Here is a 25,168-nt window from a genome sequence, read left to right on the forward strand (position 1 = left end):
CAGCTCGGAGCAGAGCATTTAGTGGAAGTCTGCCTAGCAACCACTGACGTCACGAGAGTCAATGAGTTGACTGGCTAAATTCAGGAACCTGGGGAAACATTTCCTTTGTTACACCGCCCCCCCCAAAAAAAAGACCACGGAGACCTGCATTTTGCACTTGGCTGATATATTTGCATAAAGCCAGAAGGAAAAAAAAAAAAAAAAAACAGCAGGGACAGTGGTAGGCTGAGCTCACTGGCAGTAGAAATCCCATTTCTGAAAAAGAGAAAGGGTAAACAGTGGGGAGAAAACCAGCGGTCACACCACAAAGGATCTAGTGGTTTTTGTTGTGGCAGGGGCCAGGTTTGGCCAAACATGTGCTATGCAAATTAGTCCAGAGTCCTCCAATCTTTGCACCTCTCAATCTAACAGGGACTTCAAAAAAAAATCACTCCCCCATTTTACAGATAAGAAAACCGAGGCAGGGAATTTGTCCCAGTGCACACAGCTACACTGCCAGGGAGCCAAGGGCAGGAGCATCTTTGCCCATCATCACAACCTCAGGGTCCTCCCTCCGGATCCCTGCCAGCCCCCCAAGACACTCACATCTGTCTTCACATCGATTTTGCCAGGTTTCAGGGTCTGGTCCTCACGTACAACACTACTGGGGAAATAGCCCAGGCGAGCAGCTAGATCTCCATAGTAATCTCCCTGAACCTGGAGAGGAAGAATTCAAAGCCAGGGTTCTGGGAGGATGGCAAACTTGTTCCTGCTGAAGACCATGGCACTTTTCCTCTTCCTGATTTCTAGAGGACTAGCTCCATGCTTGTCACTCAACTCTCTTACAGTCACTGTGTGGAGGCCCTGCCTGACCACCTGAAGTAGCCAACCACTCAATGGGTATTAATTCTCAAAGGAGGGGCCCCTGGGTGGTTCAGTGGTTGAGCATCTGCCTTTGGTGCAGGTCATGATCCTGGGGTCCTGGGATTGAGTCCCACATCAGGCTTCCCACAGGGAACCTGCTTTTCCCTCCGCCTCTGTCTCTGCCTCTCTCTCTCCATGTCTTTCATGAAAAGAGTAAAATCTTTATTTTTTTAAAGTTATTTATGAGAGGCACAGAGAGAGAGAGAGAGAGGCAGAGACACAGGTAGAGGGAGAAGCAGGCTCCATGCCGGCAACCTGATGAGACTCGATCCCGGGTCCCACATCAGGTGGGACCCCAGGCCGAATGAAGGCAGGTGCTAAACTGCTGAGCCACCCAAGGATCCCAAAAAGTAAAGTCTTTAAAAAAAAAAAAATTCTCAAAGGAGCACGGATTTGCTTATTATTTTTTGATGGCTTGCAGTAATTGAGAGACTACCTTTGGCTTGGGTCATGATCCTGGGGTCCTGGGCATCAGGCTCCTGGGTTCCGAATCAGGCTCCCCATGGGGACCCTGCTTCTCCCTCTGCTTATGTCTCTCATGAATAAACAAAAAAGAGTACAATACCCTCTCCCCCGGCCAAACTATTTCAGTCTACACCCTCAAACTTTCCCTTTGGGTGGAAAACTAGGATGCACTCCCACCCTAGCCCCGTATCCTTTCTTTTTCTGTTCTCCCAAGACTCACACTGCCTCCCCAGAAGAGCCGCCCCCGGCCCTTCAGCTTGGAGAAGACATACACAACTTGGCCCCTGTGTATGGTCAGGAAACGGCAGTCGGGGGCCACGTAGTCCTGAAGGGCCACAGCCATGGAGATGGGGTCTGGGGAAGGAACAGAAGGGAATGACCACCCTCCACACAGGCTGGCAACCCAAGCTCCCAAGGCCCCCCAGCCCCCAAGTCTTACAGCTGCATTCCTCATCAGCACACAGCTTGCGGTCAGCCAGCTTGGGCATGGCACGGCCCCCGACACTAGGCGCTAGGAAGGCAGACAGCAAAACAATGATACCGAGGAACACTGGCGACCCAGCCATCATGGACTGAGCAAGGGAGTGACTGAGGGGGAAATGGGGTCTCCAATTTCCTTCTGCCCTCCCTCTCTCCAGCAACACAAGGAAACCTGTGTTCTCCATCCTGTCTCCACCCTTAACCGGTCCCAAATTTCACCCACAATACCTAGAGGCTGCTGCCCAGCCAGAACCATTTCAAAGACAGGGTGAGGGCAGCCTGCCCAAGAAAATGCCCAAATAAGGGATCCCCGGGTGGCGCCAAATAGGCCCAAAGCAGCCCAGGCCGCTCCAAGTGACAGCAACCCCTACCTCCTGCCCCCACCTCAACCATCAGAGGCCCAGATAGGCAGGTTGAGATATTCAATTCCATCTTTGTCAATTCTAGGCTGTTTGGGTACCTGGGCCCCTCCAAGAACAGAAACAGGCAGCTAGTACAGAAAACTATCTTGGAATTTCCTGTGTTCAAGGACAGAACAAGGCGGCCTTTTGATCGCCAGGAACAGCCCTCACTCTCAAGGACCAAGTATTATATGCTGGGTCTTAAGGCTAGCAAGGCTCTACCATAATCACTATTTATCTTCACAAGCCACTTCCTGACTGGGTGACCTGGCTAAGCTATTTCTTTTCTGAGAGCCTCGCCTTTCTCCTCTGTAAAATAGGGACCATGAAATGAAAGCCAACAGTTATTTAAAGAGCACTCGGCACATAATTTCAAATGGACTGCATCACCTCAAGGGGGCTGTTATAACCCCACTGAACATAGAAATGGTAGGGGAGAGCCTTCAGAAACTTGAAGTCTAGAGCCAGGAAGCAGAGGGGCCAGATTTGGCTCCAGGCCCACACCTGTCACTCACTGAGCATGGAGTTGGCAGCTGCAGGTCAGGAGAAAGTGGAGGTGCGGGGAGGGATGTGAACTCAATTCTCAAACTCTAAAACTGTGTTTCCTGGGATACCTGCATGGCTCAGCAGTTGAGCACCTGCCTTTGGCACAGGGCATGATCCTGGGGTCCTGGGGTCCCACATCAGGCTCCCTGCATGGAACCTGCTACTCCCTCTGCCTATATATACTTGGGGTTGCCCCATGTCTCTGCTCCTCTCTGTCTCTCATGAATAAATAAAACCTTAAAAATAAAACTGTTTCCTATAGCTCCACGTGCCAAGATCATTCGCCTGCGTGGCCATCTCCGTCATAGGACATTCTCACCTCTGGCCTCAAGTCCAAACTTTTGTGCAGGGGAAGTGGATCAGGCACACATGGGCTTGGGGATTGGGAAAGAATTCATCAGGGCAAAGCCTGGACCTCAGCCATCTCTACGCACCCAATTACCCAGCACCATCATGGCTGGGAGATGCTCAAGTCAGCTCTGCTCAAGTCACCAATGACTGGCTTTCCTTGATCACCGGGGACCATTCCCCAGCTGGGCCACCTGTTGTATCAGAACACGGTATTTGCAATTAGCTTTATTCACCACTGTGTGTCCTATGCAAAGAGCAGTATTTAGCATAATGGGTACTTGGCAAGTATTTGCTGAATTTATAGGCTTACTGAGTGCCGTTGGGGATAGTGACCTACACCAATGGTACCACAGTATGAATATACCAGAATTCTGGGGCGCTCAGGTGGCTGTCAGTTAAGCATCTGCCTTTGGCTCAGGTCATGATTCCAGGGGTCCTGGGATCAAGCCCCACATCAGGCTTTCTGCCCAGTGGCAGGCTTCCTGCCAGAAGCTTTCTGCTTCTCCCTCTGCCCCTTCCCTCCTTGTGCTCACTCTCTCAAATAAATTCTTTAAAAAACACCCAAACGTAACAGGAATTCTTTCCCTACACAGGAATAAAATGTAGCTCGGAGTGGGCATGTCAATTGCTCATAGGGAACATAGGAGGTCCACCAGGCAGACAATAAAAACCAGGACCCACTGACCACAGAACCTGGTGTGCTGGGTGAGATGTTTCCATTTGCCATCTGCAATAATACTTGCCTCTTAGTGAAGTCTTTCAGATCCTACAAGAAGGAAGACTATTTGGTGCCGTAAGTCTTTATCATTGCAAACACTTATCTTCCTTTTTAACAGAAAAGAGCAGAGCCAGAGTAGGCTTAGCTTAGAGCCTTCACAAAAGATAGACACTACTCAACACTCGTCTTTTTATTTTTTTGAAGATTTTATTTATTCATGAGACAGAGAGGCAGGCTGAGACACAGGCAGAAGGAGAAGCAGGCTCCCTGTGGGGAGTCCGATGTGGGACTCGATCCTGGGGCTCCAGGGTAACACCCAGGGTCGAAGGCAGACACTCAACCGCTGAGCCACCCAGGCATCCCAACACTCTTGTCTTCTTGTATTTATTTTTTTGTTTTCTATATTCTACTTCTGGCAAATGATCTCAGGGGTATCATGTTCAAGGCCTGAGAAAGATCTTAAGCAATATATACATGTTTTTTAAGTTAACTAATAAAATTTCCAGGGGGGCCCAATTGGTTAAGCATCTAATTTCAGCCCAGGTCATGATTTCAGGGTCCTGGGATCAAGTTCCGCATCAGACTCCCTGCTCAGTGGGGAGTCTGCTCCCTTCTCTCTCAAATAAATAAAATCTTTTTAAAAATTTTTGTTCCAGATCAGATGTGTATGAGACTGAAAAAGGTTCCTCCTTCCATCTCCCTTCTTATCCATAGCTTCAGCTGTTATTTCATGACTGTCCAACCAGAACTCCATTTCCTAGACTCCCCTGCAGCCAGAGCACTGGAGGGGAAGGAACGTGGTTCAGCCACCTGCCCGAGGCTCCTGGCTGAATAGCAGGTGGCCAGAAGGGAAGATTAGCAGTGTTTGAAGTGGCTACACCCGTTGTGCCCGGTCAGCAGCTCTCCATGTGGGATGGGGCACTTCCATCAGCAGCAGTGGCACCTTCCTCTAGTCCAGACTACAGCTCAATCAGAGATTGCAAACTTTTTTTTAATTTTTTTTTTAATTTTTAATTTATTTATGATAGTCACAGAGAGAGAGAGAGAGGCAGAGACACAGGCAGAGGGAGAAGCAGGCTCCATGCACCGGGAGCCTGATGTGGGATTCAATCCCTGGTCTCCAGGATCGCGCCCTGGGCCAAAGGCAGGCGCCAAACAGCTGCGCCACCCAGGGATCCCCATTCTTTCTTTTAAATTTTTTTTTTAATTTTTTTATTTATTTATGATAGTCACAGAGAGAGAGAGAGAGAGAGAAAGGCAGAGACACAGGCAGAGGGAGGAGATTGCAAACTTCAACTCAAGTGTCTCAAGCCCAGGCTACCACTCCTTCTCTTCTTCCAATGAGTTCCTGAGCACTCAGTTCCCTTTCTTTTCTTCCTGAAGTATCTAGCATGGATTCTGGGGACTGTTGCTAGGATGGAACAATTTTTGTGAAGATTCAAAAAAGACAAAAAACCTCTAACATTCCATTATGTTTGAAAAAAAAACATATGAATCTACAAAGTGAATGGCATGCCCTTAAAGGTGGCATCCTTATTTAGTACAAAACCTGTCCAAGATTACATGGCAGCATGGGTTTTAATTTCCTGCTGAATGCTGATTGAGACAAAACAGAAATTTTTCCAAAGGATTAAATAAAGATGCCTGAGGCTTAGAGAAAGTTACTACACTATTCTGTGTTTCCCCAAAGTTGCAAAGCCCAACACGCTAACAGGTCCAAATACCCAGAATGTTCCGATACGCAAGAAAATGCAGCATAGAAGACAAAAAATGAAAAATAAAAACGACAATTGGTTGTGAAAAACCAAACCTCAAAAAAAACACTTTAATTCCGGCCTAACAGCGCCAGGTGCAATGTCTGGGGACAGACTCTGGGTACAATGCTGTGTGGCGACCACTCACTCACACACGGCTCTGAGAAGGCCCCTGAGGGGGACTTACCTTCAGGGGGCTGAGCCAAGGGGGAAAGGGGTGGCCCCAGAGCAGGGGGCAGGGGCAGGCAGGGGGAAAAAGGTGCTACTTCTTGGCAAAAGAGATCTTCATGGCATTGTTCTGGGTGATCTTGAAGCCCTGCAGTGCATCGCGAGCGGCCCCTGCCTGTACCTCATTGTCAAACTCCACAAAGGCAATGTCGTGCCGCCCGGGGACCAGTCGTACCTCCTTGAAGCCAGGGAACCTGGGGAGAAGGGAAGAGACCTCAGGGATCCAGACTTGGCATCTCCCCCGAATGTTCTGGCATCTGAAGTGTAGAAGCCACCAGGGATGCTGCTAAACATCCACTACAATGCATAGTAAGAGAGGATCATCCAGGCCCAAGTGTATACAGTCCTAAGCTGAAGAGCCCGGACACAAACGAGTACACACGATGTAAACATGTCATTTAAGGAAATATTTTAACGTGAACACCTATGCAGCCATAAGTTAGATCAAGGAATAGGACACTGCCCCCATGTCCCTCCCTGATCATACCCACCACCGGGTTCCAGAAATAAACACTACCCTGACTTTTTATGATCTGCTGTTTCTCTCATTTCCGCTCCCTCTTCCCCAACTTCCTTCCCCATTAGGCAACCATCCTCATGTTTGCTGGGTACACTTTCTTCTGCACCTATTCTTACGGAGTCTGTATTGTTTCACAGAAAGATATGCGTATGATACTGTATTTTCCCTCTTACGGAGTTTCTCAAAATTCCCTCCCAGCACTGTTACAGAGAACCATCGGCACTGCACTGTTCCCCAACTGCCACAGAGCAGGCCACAGTGAGCAGCCCTTCTGACCTCTGGCTTCTTCCCCTGGGGCTGCCTCCAACTCCCTACCACCCAGAGGAATCATGTCCATCCACACCCCTTGGGACTTCTGTTAACAATGGCTTTAGGAGGGGTTAAGCTCAGCCAGTTAAGCATCTGCCTTCGCCTCAGGTCATGATCCCAGGGTCCTGGGATCCAGTCCTGCATTAGGCTCCCTGCTCAGTGGGGAGTCTGTTTCTTCCTCTCCCTCACTCTCTGCCATTCCCCCAACTTGTGCTCTCTAGCTTTCTCTGGCTATCAAATAAATAATTAAATAAAATCTTAAAAAAAAAAAACTTTTAGAAGACCAGAAGGCAGAGCCACCAGGTGAGCACACAACCCTTCCTTCACTGAACAGTGAATGTGTTACCCTGTGCAATAGCCATAGTGGTGTACACCCCGTCACCAGCACTGGGGTTGCCAACATCCCTAACCTCCTACTGTGCAGTTTGAGTGTGCCGATTCTGACCAGCCTAGCCAGTGCTCGATGCCACTGCACTGTTGTTTTATACACACCTGGCATTTTTCTGATTTAGAGGCTGGAAAGAAGAGGCCCAGGGACCCCTGCACCTCCCACGAAGTCAAGGAAGGTCCAATGCTCCCTTGGCCATGCTATGTCTGAGGCTTGCCACTGCCACACCTCCTCAGGCTGTGAGCCTCAGCCTCCACCCTTTATGCCTCCAAGCCACTGTTCTGCCTGCAAATCCTAAGCAGACTCAAGACTCCACCAGCAGAACTCCAAGGCCTGTCTCCACGGTGCCGACTCCTGGGCCATCACCCTCTGGACCCTGCCCAGCTACTGGCCCCACTTACTGGTTGAAAAGCATGGACAGCATGAGCTCATTGGTCTCCTCAGGCAGGTTGGTGAGGAATAAGATGTGATTTGGTGGATTTTCTGAAAGCTGCAAGGAAGTGACAGAGCCTGTGAGTCTAGTGGGAGAACCTACTGCCTTCCTATTTTCTACCCCTGTCCCTTCGTAAGTTCCTTCTGGCCCCTTCACCTGACACGCCTGATGTTGCCTGTCTACACCACCTTGCACCCACCAGACTAAGAACCATAGAGAACACTGCTGTTTTCATCAGATGCTGCACAGAAGTTCACTGAATCAAGCTGGGCTCTGGTCACTGCTCCAGCCTCACCCCGACCTTTTGAAGCTCCTCCGACATACATATAATCCCTCTCTGGCTCTAAAACAGCACCCCCACCCATCCCTTTCTATTCCCATGTTCTGACTGTTCATAGGAGACCCCAGGAGCAGTAGGTACTTACAGGCTGGGCTGGTGGCATCTGCCCCGGCATAAGCTGCTGTGGGGGCATAGCCCCTGGTGGGATTTGTCCAGGTGCCAGGCCTGGAGGCGGGATCATGCCAGGAGGCGGCATGTAGGGAGGCTGGCCTGGCATGTGATGCATGATGCGGGGGGCTTGAGTCATTGGGGGCATACCCTGCAGAGAGAGGGAAGACAGGGTTGAGTGGGGCACCCAGCAGACAGGAGGGATCGAGTCTGGTGTCAGCAGACAGAAGAGAGTGTCAGAAGACCCAGGGAGAGATTCAGACTTGCAAGGTGGAAAAAAAGGCACCCATGGAGACAAAGGTCATCCAAAAGAAAATGGATGGAGCAAAACAGACCCAACTCAGGCTCGAGGGAGACATCAAACCAGAAACTTAAAAATTTTTCTAACAAAGAAAAACTAATCAGTGTGGTCCAGCTCTGTTGACATAGAAGAAAGAAAACAACACTGGAAAAAATCGAATGCTAACAACAGTCAACAAAAAGAGCGAAAATAAACACTATAATGAGTATGCTGGAGTTTTACTTCCAAAAATACACTTGGGGGTGGGGGGGGGGGTGGGAAGAGACCTACAGAGAAAAAAGGAGCAGACAGTGGAAGGCAGAGATGGACAGGGACAGTCAGGACAGATGGAGAAAGCAATGGAGGGGTGGCAGGGAGGTGGGAGCCAGCCAAAGGGCACAAGGTCATGCACCCAAGGGAGACAGGGCCATTGGAGCTGGAGCCACCGCTAAGGACTCAAAGGTGCACATATAGCTGGGTGCAGCGGAGGAGAGTGGGGAAGAAGAGGGAAACTAGACAGAGGGAAACCCCGACATCACTGCTGACACCAAAGAGTGAGAACTGGTATCAGTGAAAGGACAAGTACGGTGTGATCCGGTCAGCAGAGCCACTGTGGGGACTCAGAAATGAGTAGAGGCAATTCATCTATCTTAAGTACTTCGTGCTTTCTCGATTCTGTTTTACAAAACAGGATGTTTCTACTTCTCATGCCCTCACAAAGTTCCTGAAGAGATTTTCCTGTTTCCTTCTAGAATCTTTATTGTTTCAACGGCCACACTGAGGTCTACTATTCATCTCAAACTAACTTCTATGGTTGAGGTAGGACTAACACTTTGCCTTAAAGACATCTGATTCGTCCAGCACCATTTATTAGCAAGATAAAGTCCTTTCACCACGGGAACGCAATGGTGCCTTCACTGGCTGACAAACATGCCTGTGTGGACCGGACTGACTTCTGGACTCTCTTCTGCCACCTGGTCCCTCTTCTTCCCCTCAGGCCAACATCTCACCATCTTGATGACTACAGCAGCCTCCCTGCTTCATTCTCCTTGCCTTTCCACATACCTGTGGAAAGACTGCCAGCATGCCCAGAATTCCTGTCGGCATTTTGATTGGAATTGTGCTGAGGGTTAGGCCAGTTTGGAGGACTGACATCCTAACAAGTTTGTTTTAAAATTTAAATTCAGGGGGGATCCCTGGGTGGTTGGGCGCCTGCCTGAGGCCCAGGGCGTGATCCTGGAGTCCCAGGATCAAGTCCCACACATCGTGCTCCCTGCATGGAGCCTACTTCTCCCTCTGCCTCTCTCTCTGTGTTTATCATGAATAAATAAATAAATAAATAAATAAGTAAGTAAGTATTTCTTAAAAATTTAAATTCAGGGACACCTGGGTGGCTCAGCGGTTGAGCATCTGCCTTTGGCTCAGGTCGTGATCCCAGGATCTGGGGATGGAGTCCTGCAGCTCTCCCTCTGCCTGTGTCTCTACCTCTGTGTCTCTCATGAATAAATAAATAAAATTTAAATCCAATTTGCCAATATATAGTATAACACCCAGTGCTCATCTTATCATGTGCCTTCCTTAAAGCTCATCACCCAGCTACCCCATCCCCCTCCACCTCCTCTCCTGGAACCCTTTATTTTCCAAAGCTAGGAGTCTCTCATGGTTTGTCTTCCTCTTTAATTTTTCCCCTCCTAATAAGTTTTGAGTCTCCCATCCATTTGCTGAATTCACCTCCCATTTCTCTCAGAGATGCTCTGTACTTTCAGTGAGTATATTTTGCTTACCCTTCATGGGATTTACTCCTGAGCCATTTTTAAATTTGGAGGCTACTGTTTGCTGCTAGCACACAGAAATAAAACTGACTTCTTCCACACTGACCTTCTCTCTGATGACCCTGCTAAATTAAATTCACTAATTAATCCCAAAAAGTTGGTTCATGGCTTCTTCTGGGTTTTCCGCATAGACATTAACTTAAAAAACACAGACAACAGGATCAAAGTCAAGGGAAGAAAAAAACTAAGGAACAGAGAGACAGAAAGAAAGATCTGAAAAACAGGCAACCACAAAGGCATTTCCAAATGTAGACTCCATCACGCAGGTGCATAATCCCTCACAGTGAGGTGCACAATTTCCATCAGAAAATGGAAGGGGAGAGTGCCCAAACCCCTGGGGAGACCACCTCCACCCTCCACCATGCCCACACGCCAGGCCACACAGCTGAGGAAGGCCTGATGGGAGAGAGGGCAGGGTCTCTCGGCCCTGGCTTACCGGGACAGGGCCCTGGACAGCCCCCACCACAGGGGCGGCGGCCCCACCCTGCACAGCCTTCTTGGCTGCTGGGGTCTCCTGGCTTTTGGGCTTCCTCTTCTCCCGCTTGCGGTCCCGCTCCACGAAGGTACCCTTCATCTTGGCAATAATATCCGAGTCAGTCTTGGCATACTGAATGCGCTGCCAAACAAAGAGCAGAAGGTTAAGGAGTGTATCAAGGCCCAATCGCCTGGGTACAAAAGCAGATCTTACCAGAAGCTCAGTGAGCAATGTTATGGAAATCACTTGGCCTCAATATCCTCATCTGTAAAATGGTAACTGAGATTTTCCACTGGAAAGGAGGACTGTAAGAACTAAATAAGCTTAAGTGCTCTGAACAGTAGCTGGCACAAACTAGGCATTCAGTCAGTAAGTTGTTGGGATTTTGAAGGGAAGATGGGACAGTCCCGAGCATCAGGCCAAAGGCAGATGCCTGAAGAAACAAGGCTAGGAGAGGAACACTATGCAGGGGGGTTCTAGTCACACAGGAGTTTAGATTCCCAGGCGAAAGCTGATTCTCAGTGGTCTACGGAGAACCTATACTCTGGGGTACAGCAACGAGTGTATCAAAGGTCCCTGCCCTCATGATCTCCTTGGTGAGAAAGATATGATGAAAAAGATTAAAAACAAAACTGGAAAAGGGGATGGAAAATTTCAGAGGCGCCTGGGTGGCTCAGTGTCTGCCTTCGGCTCAGCTCATGATCTCAGAGTCCCAGGATCGAGTCCTGCATTGGGCTCCCTGCTCAATGGGGAGATGGCTTCTCCCCTCTCTGCTCCTCCCCCTGCTCATGTTCTCTCGCTTGCTCACTCTCTCAAATAAATAAAATCTTAAAATAAAAAAAAATAAAACATAACCCCAGAATTGAAAATTTCAGAGTGTGGCTAAGGCAGGCCTCAGTGAAGTGACACTGGCATAGAGACAGAGGGAGGAAGGCCTGTTAAGAGAAAAGCATTTCAGTAAAGGGAACAGTAGAACTAAGGTGTGCAGTGTGTGTTCAAGATCAATGGGGATGAGGAGGGAGGAGACAAGATCACAGAGGGAAGGGTGGTCCAACTTGGGTTTTTTTCCTGAGATAGCTGGGAGCCATGGAGTATCTTACGCAGAGTGAGATTTCACTGGTGTGCCAGAAGCAGCCCTGGGGCTGTGTGTGGAGAATAGCCCACGGGGAGCAGGGGTCCAAGCAGAGACCGGGAAGCCACAGGGGAGGAGGGGGAAACAGGCAGTGGTGGATGTCTCCAAGGCAGGGTCCCCACTGTCCCTGATAGAACTCACTCATGCTTGAGTGTCTGAAATGGTCTGAGCGGTGATTTGGGGAGTAGAGGGGAGGGAGGATCAACACAGTAAGATCATGGTCTTTATGCTTCAATTCAAAACCTAATTCCTGCTGCTCCAGAAAAGCAATGGGAGATGTGGCAAGTCTGGGCTCACACCATCTAGAGGTGACAGCAGGCAGATGAGTTCCCCTGCTACACGGAGGGTCCCAGGGCACCCCACGGCCCCCAGGTCCACTGTCTCCGACAGCAAGTGACCCGCCTGGGACCTGAACACACCAGCATTTGCTGTTCCCTCCCCAAAAGAGTTGGTTCAGGGGGATCCCTGGGTGGCGCAGCGGTTTGGCGCCTGCCTTTGGCCCAGGGCGCGATCCTGGAGACCCGGGATCGAATCCTACATCGGGCTCCCGGTGCATGGAGCCTGCTTCTCCCTCTGCCTGTGTCTCTGCCTCTCTCTCTCTCTCTCTGTGACTATCATAAATAAATAAAAAATTAAAAAAAAAAAAAAAAAAAAGAGTTGGTTCAGGAAGAATATTCCAATCAGGGGAAAGTCAGCTGACAGGGGGATGAGGGAAAAAAAAGACCCCAAGAACCAAAGACAGCTGCCAGTGATCCGGCAGGAATGCTAGTTCAGGGCAGGCACTTTAAGCTACTCCTCACCTCCCAGAACACAGCCCCCTCAGCTGTCCACTTGGCCTCTTGAACCCCTGCAACCCACCATCTCTACCCATTCCTCGGCCCTGCCCCAGGCCTGGCACAAGCCCTCACATCTGAGAGCCCAACCCAGACTCCTGTAACCTACCTGCTCTAATCCACTCTCCCCAATGGCTAGAGGCATCTCCCTAAACCCTCCCATGGCTCCCCAGCACCCCACCCCACCCCCACCCTTCACTCCAGCCAGACTTGACTCACTTCCTCAAAGACAAATGCTCTCAGTTACCTAACACTTTCTCCCCTGCCTCCCCCAGCTACTCCTCCCGTGAGCCTCACATTCAGAGAGCCTTCCCCGAACTCCTAGACTGGGTGAGGTGTCTCCCCTAAGCTCCCCGAACTCTGTGCACTTCCCCTATCCTGGCCCTGACCCCTCATCACCATCTGGGGTCTGAAAGAGCAGGGCTGCGGGGGGGTCCCTCAGTCACTGTATCCCTCATCCCCCGCCCCCAGTACAAAGAACAGTGGATGCTGATAAAGGAACAAAGAAAGCCTTGCGACTTCAGGGGACTGCACTAGGGGTGAGACAGGTCCGGACCCAGCTAGCCCGCCCAGCGCTCTGCAGCGCACACCCTCCACACCCACAGTGCTCACCATAGGCTTGTCATAGAAGGGGAAACCCTGCATGGAGCGCAGGGCATTGGTGGCGCTGCTGACCTCCTTGAAGATGACAAAGGCCTGGCCCCTCATCTTCAAGCTTCGAGATACCAGGATATCCAGGATCTGGCCAAACTGGGAGAAGATGGCGTAGAGGGACTTCTTCAGCTCTGCAGGGGGAGGAAGGGAAGGCCCATGGGTGACTAGAGCTCTTGGTACCTGCTCCTGGGGTCGGAGCTTCTTTTCTGGAGCCAAGTGACGCCCAGAAGGGAAACCATCGGCCACCTGACACAACTGCTACAGGTCAGGAATCCCTCAAGAGCCGGCAATACCAGTGACAGCTGAGCACCACTGGGGTGGGCCGGGCTATGCGCACTCCTCCTAAGCACAGAAGGCACAGGTACCTGCCCACCCCAACTCCCCAGGGCTGCCAGATGAAGAACAGGACGAACAGGACGCATACTGAACAACAGCACATGGCAAATACTCAATAAATGAGTATGCTTTTCCTTGTCACCAGCACCTTGACCCAGGCCTGTGTGATGTGGCCCCGGCCAGCTTCTCCAACCCGGTCTCCCCACACTCCACCCCACTCCCGTCTCCAGTCACAGTGGCCTCATAGCCCTTTCTCAGGCCAGTACACAGAAGCTGCCTCAGGACCTTTGCCCTGGCTGCTACCTCCACCAGAAGGACCTTCCTCCAGATGTGGACCCGGCTGCCTCCTTCTAGTCACCGGGTCTCAGCAAAGTGTGCCCGCTTCAGAGGCCTGCTCTGATCACCCTGTCTAAATAAAGGTCTCCCATCATCACTCTTCCCACTCCTCAACCCCATTCTTTTTCCTTCACGGTATTTCCCACCTCCAAACTCCAGAGTTGCTGACTTATTTAGCTATCCTCAACTACAAGCCTCTCCAATTTACTGCAGTATTCCCAGGCTCAGTGCAGATTCTAGCACCCACGTTTCTTCAAACACATTTACACAACTAAAGATACTTAAAAAAAAAAAAAAAAAAAAAAGACTTATTTACTCACGGGGGAAACTGGGGGGGGGGGGGGGGAGGCACAGAAGCAGGCTCCTCACTGAGCAGGGAGCCCAATACAGGACTCGATCCCAGGACACTGGGATCTTGACCTGAGCCAAAGGCAGATACTCAACCAACTGAGCCACCCAGGCACCCTAAAGATACCATTAAATGTAGACAGAAAAGTTTGGTCCCTTTCATAGAAAAGGAGACATTTCAGGGTGCCTGGGTGGCTCAGTCCTTAAGCATCTGCCTTCAGCTTGGGTCATGATTTTGGGGTCTGGGATCAAGTCCCACCTAGGGATCTCTGCTCAGCGAGGAGTCTGCTTCTCCCTCTGCCTCTCTCTCAACAAGAAGTAAATAAAATCTTTGGGGGGAAATGTCTTTTACGGAAAAGACTTCACTAAATTCCCACAATGACTTCACAAGGCAGCAACTGTAACGGTCTTAATTTTACTAACATGCAAACAGGCTCTCAGAGGATTCGTAACTGGCTCAGAAGGTACTTCTTAGAAAGAACCAACAGAGGGACACCTGGGTGCCTCAGCGGTTAAGCATCTGCCTTCCACTCGGGGCATGAGTCCTGAGTCACCAGATCAAGCCCCACATTGGGCTCCCTGCTGGAGCCTGCTTCTCCCTCTGCCTATGTCTGTGCCTCTCTGTGTGTCTCTCATGAATAAATAAATAAAATCTTTAAAAAAAAAAAAAAAAAAAGAACCAACAGAGCTGGGACTGGGACCAGGACCCACCTCCATTTGAACCCTACACCACCATATCTCACTAACAAACTGCCACCCCTGACAGACAAGAATCCCAATCTTCTTCAAAGAAAAGGCGGCACCTGAGCTGAAGACGCTTGCTGAAAGACTAGGTGAGGGAAGAAAAAAAAAAAGGTGGGGTAAAGAAGGAGGCCAAAGGTGTTTTGGCGAGATTTGCCAAAAATTCTGTTGCCTTATTTTTTAATTAAGATTTTATTTCTTGGGATCCCTGGGTGGCGCAGCGGTTTGGCGCCTGCCTTTGGCCCAGGGCGCGATCCTGGAGACCCGGGATCAAATCCCACGTCGGGCTCCTGGTGCATGGAGCCTGCTTCTCCCTCTGCCTGTGTCTCTGCCTCATTCTCTCTCTCTCTCTGTGACTATCACAAATAAATTTAAAAAAAATTAAAAAAAAAAAAAAGATTTTATTTCTTGGGATATTTGGGTGGCTCAGTGGTTGACCGTCTGCCTTTGGCTCAGGGTGTGATCCTGGAGTCCCGGGATCAAGTCCCAGATCAGGCTCCCGTGAGGAGCCTGCTTCTCCCTCTGCCTATGTCTCTGCTCTTCTCTCTCTCATGAATAAATAAAATCTTGAAAGAAAAGAAAGAAGGAAAAGAAAGGAAAGGAAAGGAAAGGAAAGGAAAGGAAAGGAAAGGAAAGGAAAGGAAAGGAAAGGAAAGGAAAGGAAAGGAGAGAAGAGAAGAGAAGAGAAAAGAAGTACACATGCACATGAGCAGGATGAGGGGAACAGGGAGAAGCAGGCTCTCCACTGAGCAGGGAGTCTTGATAAGGGCTGGATCCCAGGACATACCGAAAGGTATGTTCGACCACCTGAACCAGTCAGGCACCCTCCTGATTCCATTTCTGGTATTTCTCTCCCTCCTCCACCCACATGATCTGTTTGGCCCTCGACATTCCCCTGGGCCTCTCTCCCTCCTCCCCTCTTGCCCACTCAAGTTCACCCTCCTGATGTTGTCCTCACACCAGAGGGTCCCTTACCTGGCTCCTTGATGGCCTCATGACAAAGTCTAATGGCCTACCTGCCCACAGGATCCCATGAACCATCAGTGCACTGCTCACTAGAAGGTGCTGCCTGTGTCACAAGCCTCAGTCACACAAAACTACTTGTATTTTCCAGAATGCCCCAGGCTCTCTTTTGCCCCTAGGCACCTGGACACATAGATCTGGGTTCGGAACACTCTTCTTCTGCACAATATATATACTCCTTCCTCTATCTGGAAACGCTTTCTGAAATGTCTCCTTTTCCTTTTTTTTTTTTTTGTAAAGATTTTTTTATTCATCCATGAGAGACAAAGAGAGGCAGACATAAAAAAAAAGAGAGAGAGAGAGGCGCAGACATAGGCAGAGGGAGAAGCAGGCTCCCTGTGGGAAGCCTGATATGGAACTCGATCCCAGGACCCCAGGAACACAACCTGAGCCACCCAGGTGCCCCTAAATGTCTCCTTTTCTATGAAAGAGTCCAAACTCCTCTGTCTAGGTGCCAAATCCCTCCTGACCACTCTGCTTGTGCTTTCCCCATCATGGCCCTGGCTACTCTGGGCAATCACTGGAAGGTCAGTCTCCCCCACTGGACTGTGGCTCCATGAAGGCAGGACCAGGACTGTCCATCACCAGTGTTTCTCCAGCACCACATGGTACTGGCTGCACATGATACTCTAAGAGCACATGGGGATTTACATAGCTTGGTCCATTTTCCTCAACAGTTAACTTTATTGGTAACCTCAAAATTAATCCCAGCAAACTCCTTCCTTTGGTTCTCCTGAGAATTTTCTTAAGGTGACAAAAAAAGACAAATTTTATCCAAACTTAACTAACAGACAGATATTCAGCTAATTTAATCCACAAAGCATTCACGCACAGAAATACCGGGGATTTGTTCAACTTTCAAATATAAAAAATGAAATTCAATGAGATGATAAATGAAACGAAAAAATATGTCCAATGAACGTTAAGAATCGAGTTCTTAAGCAGTATTTCCACGCTGGTGGCCTCAACCACTTTACCTTGCTGTGTGACTTTTGGGCAACTCACATCACCCCCGCCTGAGAAATAGGGAGTAATAGCTCCTTACTGAAGAATTGTCGAGAATTCAATGTAATAAAGTCGTATGTATCAGTGCCTAAGGACAATGTTAGCCATCGTATTATCATTTCATTTTCTTTTTGAAATGAAACACCTCCACTGTGCGCTGATCATTGAGAACACAAGGCCGTCCAGGCGCTTACCGTCGTGGAGCTCACAGACTTGTGCAGACAGCCCCACAACAGCCCAAAACAATTGAGGGTTTGAGCGGGAGATATCCAGGGCCTATGGGAAGTCAGGGGCAAGGCACCTGGGGGGAAAGAGGCCGGCGAAGGATTCTTGGAGGAGTCCTGTGAGTTGAAACCCTGAAGGATGAACAAAAGCGACCAGGCTAATGGCCAGAGTAGACGACGGGCTGGAAGAGCGTTAAAGACACAGGAAGCAGCGTGTGCAAAGGCTGAATTCAGGATTAACTCGACAGTTTGGAGAAAAGGAAGAGAAGTTAATTCGAGGGATGGAAGAGGGGGGCGGCTCGTGCGAGGCAACCTGGAGTCTGGACTATCCCAACTCACCATCCTTCTTGATCTTCTCGTTGAGGTTGTTGATATAAATAGTGTGGTTGGGGCGGGTCTCGGGAACTGCCATGGAGAGAGGTGCCGAAGTAGAGCTGAAAGAAGGGGGAAAAGGTTAACTTCAGCCCCGGGTTTCTCCAAATCCTCTGCCCTAAAGCAGGCTTAACGAGCTGCTCGGGGATGGGGATCTTCCTTCCAGGAGGAAGTCCGGAGAGCAGGGAAGGAAGTACAGCTAGGAAACAAAGCGAAAGCAGGACACCGCTGCTGCTCCCCGCGTGGTTACCAGAAGGAAATCTCGAGAGGCTTACTACGAGTCCCAGGATGCTCTACGGGGCCCAGTAGGCGGAGCGTCCTAAGCGGAGACTCTCATTGGTTCACGAGCTCAAAGGGCGGCCCAGGAGAAAAAACCCGGATACATGAGCCAGTTCAGGAGACGGCTCTGGCGCCCTAACTTCGCGCAGCGGCAAGTGAATTTCCCCACACGAGGCACGAGAAAGCCCAGGCGGCAAGCGCTCCGCCCGCCCGGCGTCCACGGCCGCGTGCGCCCGAGGACTACTCACCAACAGAGTCGCAGCTCCCGCAAGCGTCGCCTCCTGCGCTTCTGAGAGCCGACTACAAAAGCTTCCTCTCTTGGTCCCGCCTTTAGCTTTCTGCAGGCCAATCCCGCGCGGAAACTCAGTAGCCTGACCAATCAGAGCCAGCCTCGCCCCTGGGTCCAAAGGTTGCCAATCAAAACGACATTTGGGTTCCCGCCTCGGTAGGAAAGCCCCGCCCGACGCTGCACCGAGGGTCTACGGACCAATCAGCGAAGGCCGCGCCCCCTCACGCGCTTCCTGCCAATGGGGAAGCCGCTCGCGCTTCAGTCTCTTCCGGGGGCAGTCCTTTGAAAGCCTCTCCTCTCCCGCCCCGCCTTCTCTCGTCACGTGACCCTCCAAGGGCACGAGCCGCGGGCCCCGCCACGTGATACGGGAAAAATGTGTGCTGCGGCCGCCATTTTGGTGGAAGGGGAGGCGGGCTTTATCTTCCGGCTCGCCTGCGGCTCCCAGCGGTGTCGCGGCTGCCAGCGCCCTCCCGTCTCTGTGCCTTCCCCAACCCAGAGGACTTTTCCTTTTGCGCTGATTCCAGCACCTTCTCCACGACTAAGTCATTCTCCTTGCCGGGTGTTTTTTGATCTCTTGAGCGCTGATTCAAAGGTCAGCTCCAAGGTTCCGAACTGGGGCCCGGGATGTGAGGGTTTTCAGAGCCTAAATTCCCTAGTCTGTAGCCCCGGCCCCCGAATCCCACCCGAGCGGGGCCTGCCTTTTCCCAAAACTGACTCGCGAGTTTCCAAACCTCGTTCCGGATAATACAGTAACTCTTAACTACCCTCCCCCCCACCTTGAGCCTTGCAGCCCAACCCCACACCAAGATCTAGTTGCGGATAAAGGACCCGCCCTGTTAACTTCTTAAATCCCCTGATGATTTGAGTCCCACCGCTCAGCAGTCAAGTTCTGGAACTTCGCTCTAAAACCCTCAGAACGTCCATCCCAGCGACAAACCTATTTTAGAGGCTCCAACCGTCTCCCATTCTTGACCTCCCAGCACTTGCATGCTGTAGACCCCCAAAATGATTTCTCCGTGCCCTCCTCCTGAAGAGCCCCCAGCCGCTCCTCAGACCCCTGCTCCCCAAGCCCCCATCACTCCACTTCCTCCTCCACCCCAGGCAAGTCTCCAGGCCCCTATCCCACCCCCTCCTCTGCCACCTCCACCCCCTGTCAGGGGGCTGGCTCCCCCTCATGTCTTTGGCCTGGAGAAGAGCCAGCTCCTGAAGGAAGCCTTAGAGAAAGCTGGCCCAGTCCCCAGCAGCAGAGATGACGTCAAGAGGCTCCTGAAGCTGCACAAGGACCGGTAGGGTCTCCCTGAACCACCTGTCCCTGGGGACAGTCATTGCATCCTGGGGTTTCCTGTTTCCTCAAGGTCAAGGAGCCTGCATGCCTCAGCCCCCTACTTAGGCCTGTTCAGGATGCGCCTTCAGCAAAGAGCCTGACCTCACGGGCACCTACCCTGGTGGCAGAGACCCATCCCTCCCTCAGCAGTGGCAGCCCAGAGCATCAGAGCTGTGATGAGGGCGTGCCTGGCCAAGGCTGGGGGTTAGTGGGGCCTGCCTGGAGAACGGGACCCCTGAGAAGTCCCCCGTGTTGAGAAGAGTCAACAGCCTGTGTAGAGGCCCAGGCTGAAATGAAGAGTTGTTCTTCTCAAGGCTCTGCAAATATTTCTTTAACAGGTCGGGGCTGGGGGCGGGGGCGGTTGGTAAACATGGGGTTTCACAGGTGGACAGGAGCCAGATCACACAGGGCATGGGCACCATGTGGAGGGAGGTGGTCTATCCTGGGGCGCCCGGGAGCTGTGGGAGGGCTTTGCACAGACAGCAGGGCTCCCTGTGGGGAGTGGAGGTGGTGACACAGTTGACAGCCCAGGGGGAAGCTGGAGCACCCAGAGACCCAGGCCGGAAGGGGCTAGACTCCGGCAGGGGCGACCCAGTTTAACAATAAGTGGATTGCCCAGACTCAGAAGAAACTTTCAACTCTCCAGACAAGTTTATAATCTGTTTGGTTAGAATATTTTTCCTAACCCAAGTGAGGAAAATTGAATGCAAATATTGACCATCACCCAATAGTGCACGTCTATTGTATATCAAACATTATTCTAAGTGTTTTTAGGTATTTATTTCATTCTCTTGGTGATTCTAATAATAAGAACTATTATTACATCATTTTACAGACAAGGAAACTGAGGCTCATGGAGGTGAAGTCACTTAGCCACAGCACTTAGAAAGAGCTCGATTTGCACAGGGCTTCGTGCTTTTAATCACTGTCGTGTGGTATCTTCCATCAGAATGCTGCCCCAAGCTGGGAACTAGGAACATTTTTCCCCCCAGCCTTGCTCTTTAACTGGTCTTGGAAAGAAATACTGGATAAGCAAGTTTCCCAGCCCCTCCTGAGCCCTGGGGCAGCAGGGCAGAGATCAAAATTTTCTGAGTGACTTCCCCAAGGGTGGGGCTGAGCAGGCCTGCAGGGGCTCATCATGCAGGTGATCTCTTAGCCCTGGAGCATGTTGTTACCTGGTTCTTCTCTAGGCTGAGTTACGGGATTTTCATCCCTATTTAACAGGCTTGAGAAGGGAAGGAAATCACAGGAAGGGTTTGGATATAGAGACAGCCCTTCGAGAAATTTCCCCTAATCCATTTTTCTGGCTCCAAGTTGCAGAGCTTTTGCACATCTGCTCTTTGCCCCTTCAGTAACAAAGAAGGCACAGGGAGCAGCAGGTAGGAGGATGATCCCCACTGAGCAGATAAGGACTCTGAAGTCTGGAGAAGGAAAATAAGCCTCATTGGGGAGAATACAGTTGCATCAGAGCCTGGAGATGCCCTCAGGCCTTAGGACAGCTAGGCCTGGGTTCCTTTCCCCTTCCCTCAACGCTACACTACCAGTCACACCTCAAGGGGGGGATCTAGGAGCTGGTGTCCACGTGACCTGAGCACCCTGTGATTCAGTTTCAGAAGTGACTTGCAATGGATCCTCTTCTGTGCCGACCTGCCCTCCCTCATCCAGGAAGGCCCTCAGTACGTGCCCTGATCTGGGACCCTGAACTTTGCTGTGCTTCCTGAGGACCCATCTGTAGGGTGGGAGGTGTGGGTACATCCCAGGCAGCTTAAGAGGAGGTGGAGGGGAGGGGAAGCAGGGGAGTGGAGAGTGGGGTCCTGGGTGCATACGCAGTGAACTGTTGGAATGCATGAGCAAGCGAGTAAGCAGGGGAACAGTCTTCAGCTCTGACCCTGCTTTGGTATCTCCTCCTCCTAGAAGCTCAGGTGACCTCTCCCTACTCTCCCACTCTCCCTGCAGCCCTAGCCTCAGGCCAAGGTCACCCTCTTCCCTGTCAGGCATGGGAGGGAGGGAAATTCACCCAGTGCAGCAGACCTGTTCCCCACACTCCAGCTTCGGGGGCAGAGGGTACCCCGTAAAGACATGACTTAGGGGTTGGGGGACTGGGCCTGTGTCTCCCCAGGTGCGGGCTCGTGGCTCTATGGATGGCAGGCACGCTCCTGGCACCACCCAGTGGCATCCCGCTGGAGAAACTTGTGCAGGTGGCCATGGAGAGAGGCTACACGGCCCAGGGAGAGATGTTCTCCGGTGAGTTGGGTGCAGAAAGGTCTCAAGCCACATGTGTGAGGGAACCCTTTTCTCCCCACCCAGTAGAGTATGGGGTGGGTTGTCTTCATTCTTTTTTTTTTTTTTTTTTTTTTTAAGATTTTATTTATTCATGAGAGACATGGAGGGGTAGAGAGGCAGAGACACAGGCAGAGGGAGAAGCAGGCTCCACGCAAGGGAGCCTGATGTGGCACTCGATCCCAAGTCTCCAGGATCACACCCTGGGCTGAAGGCAGACGCTCAACCGCTGAGCCACCCAGGCGTCCGGGTTGTCTTCATTCTGAGCCCAGCTCTGCCACCCTACCCTCTGCTGGGTGGCTGTGACAAGCAGCTTACCCTCTCTGTGCCTCATTTTATGTGTTTGTACAAAGACGTCAAGGCTGCAGTGATGATTAGAGGAGCCGATCCCCAGTTAGCCCATGGCTTGGAGCCAGGCACACAGTGATCCTTCTGTCTGTGTCACCCCTGCAGTGGCCGACATGGGCAAGCTGGCCCAGGAGGCATTGGGCTGCCAGGTTGAGCATCTTTGCGGTGGCCTGGGCGGTCCCAACAGAGCCCGTGTCCTGCAGCACCTTGTCTCCGGACATCCCTTGCTAATCCCGTATCCCGGGGCCCAGGAGGGAGCTGGGTGGGGACAGAAGGGTGGGTACCAGGGCCACACCGCAGCTTTGGCCTTAACCCCAGCACCAGCTACGACGAGGACTTCAACCACGAGCCATGTCAGAGGAAGGGTCACAAGGCCCACTGGGCAGTGAGCGCAGGTGGGTCTTCCCTCCCATACCCCTGTGTGCTCACCCTGTTTGTCCCATTACCCTCACCACCCTCCACATTCTCAACCTGACCCTGACGCTTCTCCTGTACTCGAGGCAGGGACCAGGGCTGGACTTTCCCTGTCCCCACAGGGTACTTAGTAGGGACCTGGCAGGCAGCAGGTGCCTCAGTATCTGCTAATCGGGATTTCCACAGACAAGCTCATAACACTGAGTTTAGGATCAGTGTGGGCTCCAGATCTGGCCCAGCCACTTCCTGGCTCTGTGAATCTGGGCTTTCCTTCCTCTGTCTGGAAATTGGGGTGACAACGGGCAAAATGTATACAAGTCTGAATGCGCAGGCACGTTGCACATGTCAGTAAGTGGTAGCTTCGATCAGCCTTGTCGTCATCCATCCCACCTGCACGAAGGCTGATTTGCATGTTGGGGGGCCTGGATGAGGCTCCCTCGTGCCCAGGTCTGTGGCCTCGAGGGATCCTCTGAGCATTTTTTTGCTAGAGAGCAGGAAACAACCGGGTAACCATGCCTGCTCTGCTTAATGCCATCTCCCCTCCCTGTGCTGCCAGACTGTTGGAGGCAAGACTTAAAGGCCTGCAGCCCTGGAACCAGACACCCAGGGTCACCTCCCAGCCCAGCTGTGGGCCCACAGCCCTGCTGACTGTTCCAAGACGCAGTGTGGAGGCAGCACCCACACCTGCCCTGAAGGGCTGTGGGGAGCTTGGTTAGCCCCAGCACCGAGTCAGGGCTCACTCCCACTCATAGCCTCCCCTCTCCTCCCAGGGGTTCTGCTGGGTGTGCAGGCTGTGCCAAGCCCAGGCTATGCTGAGGACCCCGAACTGCCAGGTCTGTTCCACCCGGCGCCCAGCACTCTCCACCAGCCACCGTCCCTGCCAGAGGACGGGTCCTCGGGAGCCGTCTACCTTCTCTCCAAGCAAGGCAAGAGTTGGCATTACCAGCTGTGGGACTACGACCAGGTCCGGGACAGCAACCTGCAGCTGACGGACTTCTCGCCCTCAAGGGCCACCGACGGCAGGGCGTACGTAGTGCCTGCGGGTGGGGTGCAGGCCGGCCTTTGTGGTCAGGCCCTGCTCCTCACACCACAGGACTTCAGCCGCTAGCCTGCTGCAGCCCTGAGCGGGGGTGACAGGGCCCCGGCCACCACTTGGCTCTTTCACCTTTTGAACAATGCACCATTTTCTCCCTTTGCGACGGCCCATGGGTGTGGACTGTTCTGGGGAACCTCCAGCCAGAGATCCTCCATGTGGAGGCCGCCTCCCACCCCAGTCCATCCAGTCCAATCCCCTTCCAACACGCCCACCCCCCAGTATTGGGCTCTTGCTGTGTGGCTGGGGTTAAAGCCAGGAGCCAGCGAGACAAGCTCCCTCTCTAGGGAGGGAACTGACCACAGCTCAGCCCGCAGGTCCCGCCTGCCACACCTGAGTGTTGCATCCAGCCATTTCCCACTGGTGACCACCATCTTCTACAGCACACTCCTCTCTGGACCCCTTTCTGCCCCCATGTCTGTTTCCATGGAGCCTAGGGAGCCTTGCCTTTCAAAATGCAAACCAGGTCTTAACCACTCATCTCCAGAGAAGCTTCCAGCAGGTCCTTGTCCACAGGACAGGGATTAAACTCTCCCAGCTCCAGCTCACCGGGATTTCTGCCACGAGCCATACTGGCCCTTCAAGTCCCTAAAGTGTCATATTCCCCTGTACCCAATCCTCTGCTAAGGATAACTCCTTCTTTGTTTGGCTCATCTTCCTCAGGGAAGACTCCCCAGCCCCAGGCACAGCTGCTTCCCAACCTCTCTGTGTTCTGATTTAGAAACCCACAGTAAGTGCCTCTGAAAGCAGGTCTATGTGCCAACCCCGTTTGCCTGTTTTATTTTTTTTTTAATTTTTTATTTATTTATGATAGTCACACAGAGAGAGAGAGAGGCAGAGACACAGGCAGAGGGAGAAGCAGGCTCCATGCACCGGGAGCCTGACGTGGGATTCGATCCCGGGTCTCCAGGATCGTGCCCCGGGCCAAAGGCAGGCGCTAAACCGCTGCACCACCCAGGGATCCCCCGTTTGCCTGTTTTAACTCCTCAGATTCTCCAGCCAGGTAATAAGGAAGGTACTAGACCTTCCATTTTAGAGATGGAGAGACCAAGGCCTGGAGAAGTGCACTCACTGGCCTAAGGTCACAGAGCTGGCCAGTGGCAGGCCAGGACTCAAACCCAGCAGTTAGTACCTATGCAGACATGGAGGAAGAGGTTATTAACTGAATAAATACCTGTCACTTCCACTGTGAAAGGGGAAGAAAAGGTCTGTCTTGGTCACTTGTGTACCCAGTGCCCAGCGAAGGGTCTGATTTGGAGATGCTGTACCGTGTGGTGTTTCTCCCCTAAAGAGGAGTGTGTGTACACGCGCATGCACACACACACACACACACACACACACACCCCAGTCACCTGTGCGCCAAAGCATCCCAGCCCTGGCACCTGGTTGGCAGTGTCTAGTGCACCATCCTAGGAGCCTCTGAGGGCACAGTGTGGAACTACCTTGGTCAGTAGTATGTTCCCCATGTTGTCCAACAGAGCCAGGCACAAGAGCAGCAGCTCGGTGAATGCTGAATGGATGAACCAGCCTGCTCTGTTTCTGCATCTATATCCCAAACTAGTCATTATCACATGACCCCACCCAGCACTAGTGGCGAGTTTTGAAA

General features: G+C 51.8%; 3 protein-coding genes across 12 annotated transcripts; 1 reads left to right on the plus strand and 2 right to left on the minus strand.

Annotated features, from left to right (window-relative positions):
• Window positions 1–145: 145 nt before the first annotated feature.
• On the minus strand, window positions 146–5,506 carry MIA (MIA SH3 domain containing). 3 transcript variants are annotated; one of them, XM_077851190.1, is made up of 5 exons: window positions 2,309–5,506; window positions 1,808–1,879; window positions 1,589–1,722; window positions 586–696; window positions 146–255 (listed from the first exon to the last, which is right to left on the minus strand). In XM_077851190.1, the coding sequence occupies exons 2-5, from the start codon at window positions 1,854–1,856 to the stop codon at window positions 232–234; spliced, it is 318 nt and encodes a 105-aa protein (XP_077707316.1). In that variant the 5' UTR covers window positions 1,857–1,879; window positions 2,309–5,506; the 3' UTR covers window positions 146–231. The 3 variants fall into 3 exon arrangements, with proteins under 3 accessions (XP_077707316.1, XP_077707308.1, XP_077707298.1); XM_077851182.1 differs by having other exon boundaries at window positions 2,220–5,506; XM_077851172.1 differs by lacking the exon at window positions 2,309–5,506 and having other exon boundaries at window positions 1,808–2,070.
• Window positions 5,507–5,654: 148 nt separating this feature from the next.
• On the minus strand, window positions 5,655–18,204 carry SNRPA (small nuclear ribonucleoprotein polypeptide A). Its single transcript, XM_077851123.1, has 7 exons — window positions 18,063–18,204; window positions 17,503–17,597; window positions 13,109–13,281; window positions 10,493–10,672; window positions 7,922–8,095; window positions 7,465–7,553; window positions 5,655–6,040 (listed from the first exon to the last, which is right to left on the minus strand). Exons 2-7 carry the CDS (start codon window positions 17,573–17,575, stop codon window positions 5,881–5,883), a joined length of 849 nt encoding a protein of 282 aa, XP_077707249.1. The 5' UTR covers window positions 17,576–17,597; window positions 18,063–18,204; the 3' UTR covers window positions 5,655–5,880.
• On the plus strand, window positions 17,983–24,771 carry ACTMAP (actin maturation protease). 8 transcript variants are annotated; one of them, XM_077851080.1, is made up of 6 exons: window positions 18,672–18,695; window positions 21,035–21,103; window positions 21,547–21,671; window positions 22,161–22,290; window positions 22,380–22,450; window positions 23,240–24,771. In XM_077851080.1, exons 3-6 carry the CDS (start codon window positions 21,569–21,571, stop codon window positions 23,575–23,577), a joined length of 642 nt encoding a protein of 213 aa, XP_077707206.1. In that variant the 5' UTR covers window positions 18,672–18,695; window positions 21,035–21,103; window positions 21,547–21,568; the 3' UTR covers window positions 23,578–24,771. The 8 variants fall into 8 exon arrangements, with proteins under 8 accessions (XP_077707197.1, XP_077707234.1, XP_077707215.1 ...); XM_077851046.1 differs by lacking the exon at window positions 18,672–18,695 and adding an exon at window positions 18,970–19,389; XM_077851108.1 differs by lacking the exon at window positions 22,161–22,290 and having other exon boundaries at window positions 18,558–18,695; window positions 22,374–22,450.
• The last annotated feature ends 397 nt before the right edge of the window (window positions 24,772–25,168 follow it).

The sequence above is a fragment of the Canis aureus genome, chromosome 1 (assembly GCF_053574225.1).
Source record: "Canis aureus isolate CA01 chromosome 1, VMU_Caureus_v.1.0, whole genome shotgun sequence".
Taxonomy (NCBI): domain Eukaryota; kingdom Metazoa; phylum Chordata; class Mammalia; order Carnivora; family Canidae; genus Canis; species Canis aureus.

What these genes read in the sequence shown, in the direction of transcription:
- ACTMAP (XM_077851046.1), top strand. Translation starts at nt 19,109, where the DNA reads ATGATTTCTCCGTGCCCTCCTCCTGAAGAGCCCCCAGCCGCTCCTCAG. An exon ending in CTGAAGCTGCACAAGGACCG is followed by an intron (nt 19,390 to 21,034) that starts GTAGGGTCTCCC and finishes CCTGTGATTCAG; the next exon opens with TTTCAGAAGTGACTTGCAAT. An exon ending in GGACATCCCTTGCTAATCCC is followed by an intron (nt 22,291 to 22,379) that starts GTATCCCGGGGC and finishes CCCCAGCACCAG; the next exon opens with CTACGACGAGGACTTCAACC.
- SNRPA (XM_077851123.1), bottom strand. Translation starts at nt 17,575, where the DNA reads ATGGCAGTTCCCGAGACCCGCCCCAACCACACTATTTATATCAACAAC. An exon ending in CCTTCTATGACAAGCCTATG is followed by an intron (nt 10,673 to 13,108) that starts GTGAGCACTGTG and finishes TTTGTTTGGCAG; the next exon opens with CGCATTCAGTATGCCAAGAC. An exon ending in AGATGCCACCAGCCCAGCCT is followed by an intron (nt 7,554 to 7,921) that starts GTAAGTACCTAC and finishes ACTTCCTTGCAG; the next exon opens with CTTTCAGAAAATCCACCAAA.
- MIA (XM_077851172.1), bottom strand. Translation starts at nt 2,033, where the DNA reads ATGGAGAACACAGGTTTCCTTGTGTTGCTGGAGAGAGGGAGGGCAGAA. An exon ending in TGCTGATGAGGAATGCAGCT is followed by an intron (nt 1,723 to 1,807) that starts GTAAGACTTGGG and finishes TTCCTTCCCCAG; the next exon opens with ACCCCATCTCCATGGCTGTG. An exon ending in GGCTCTTCTGGGGAGGCAGT is followed by an intron (nt 697 to 1,588) that starts GTGAGTCTTGGG and finishes CTTCCTCTCCAG; the next exon opens with GTTCAGGGAGATTACTATGG.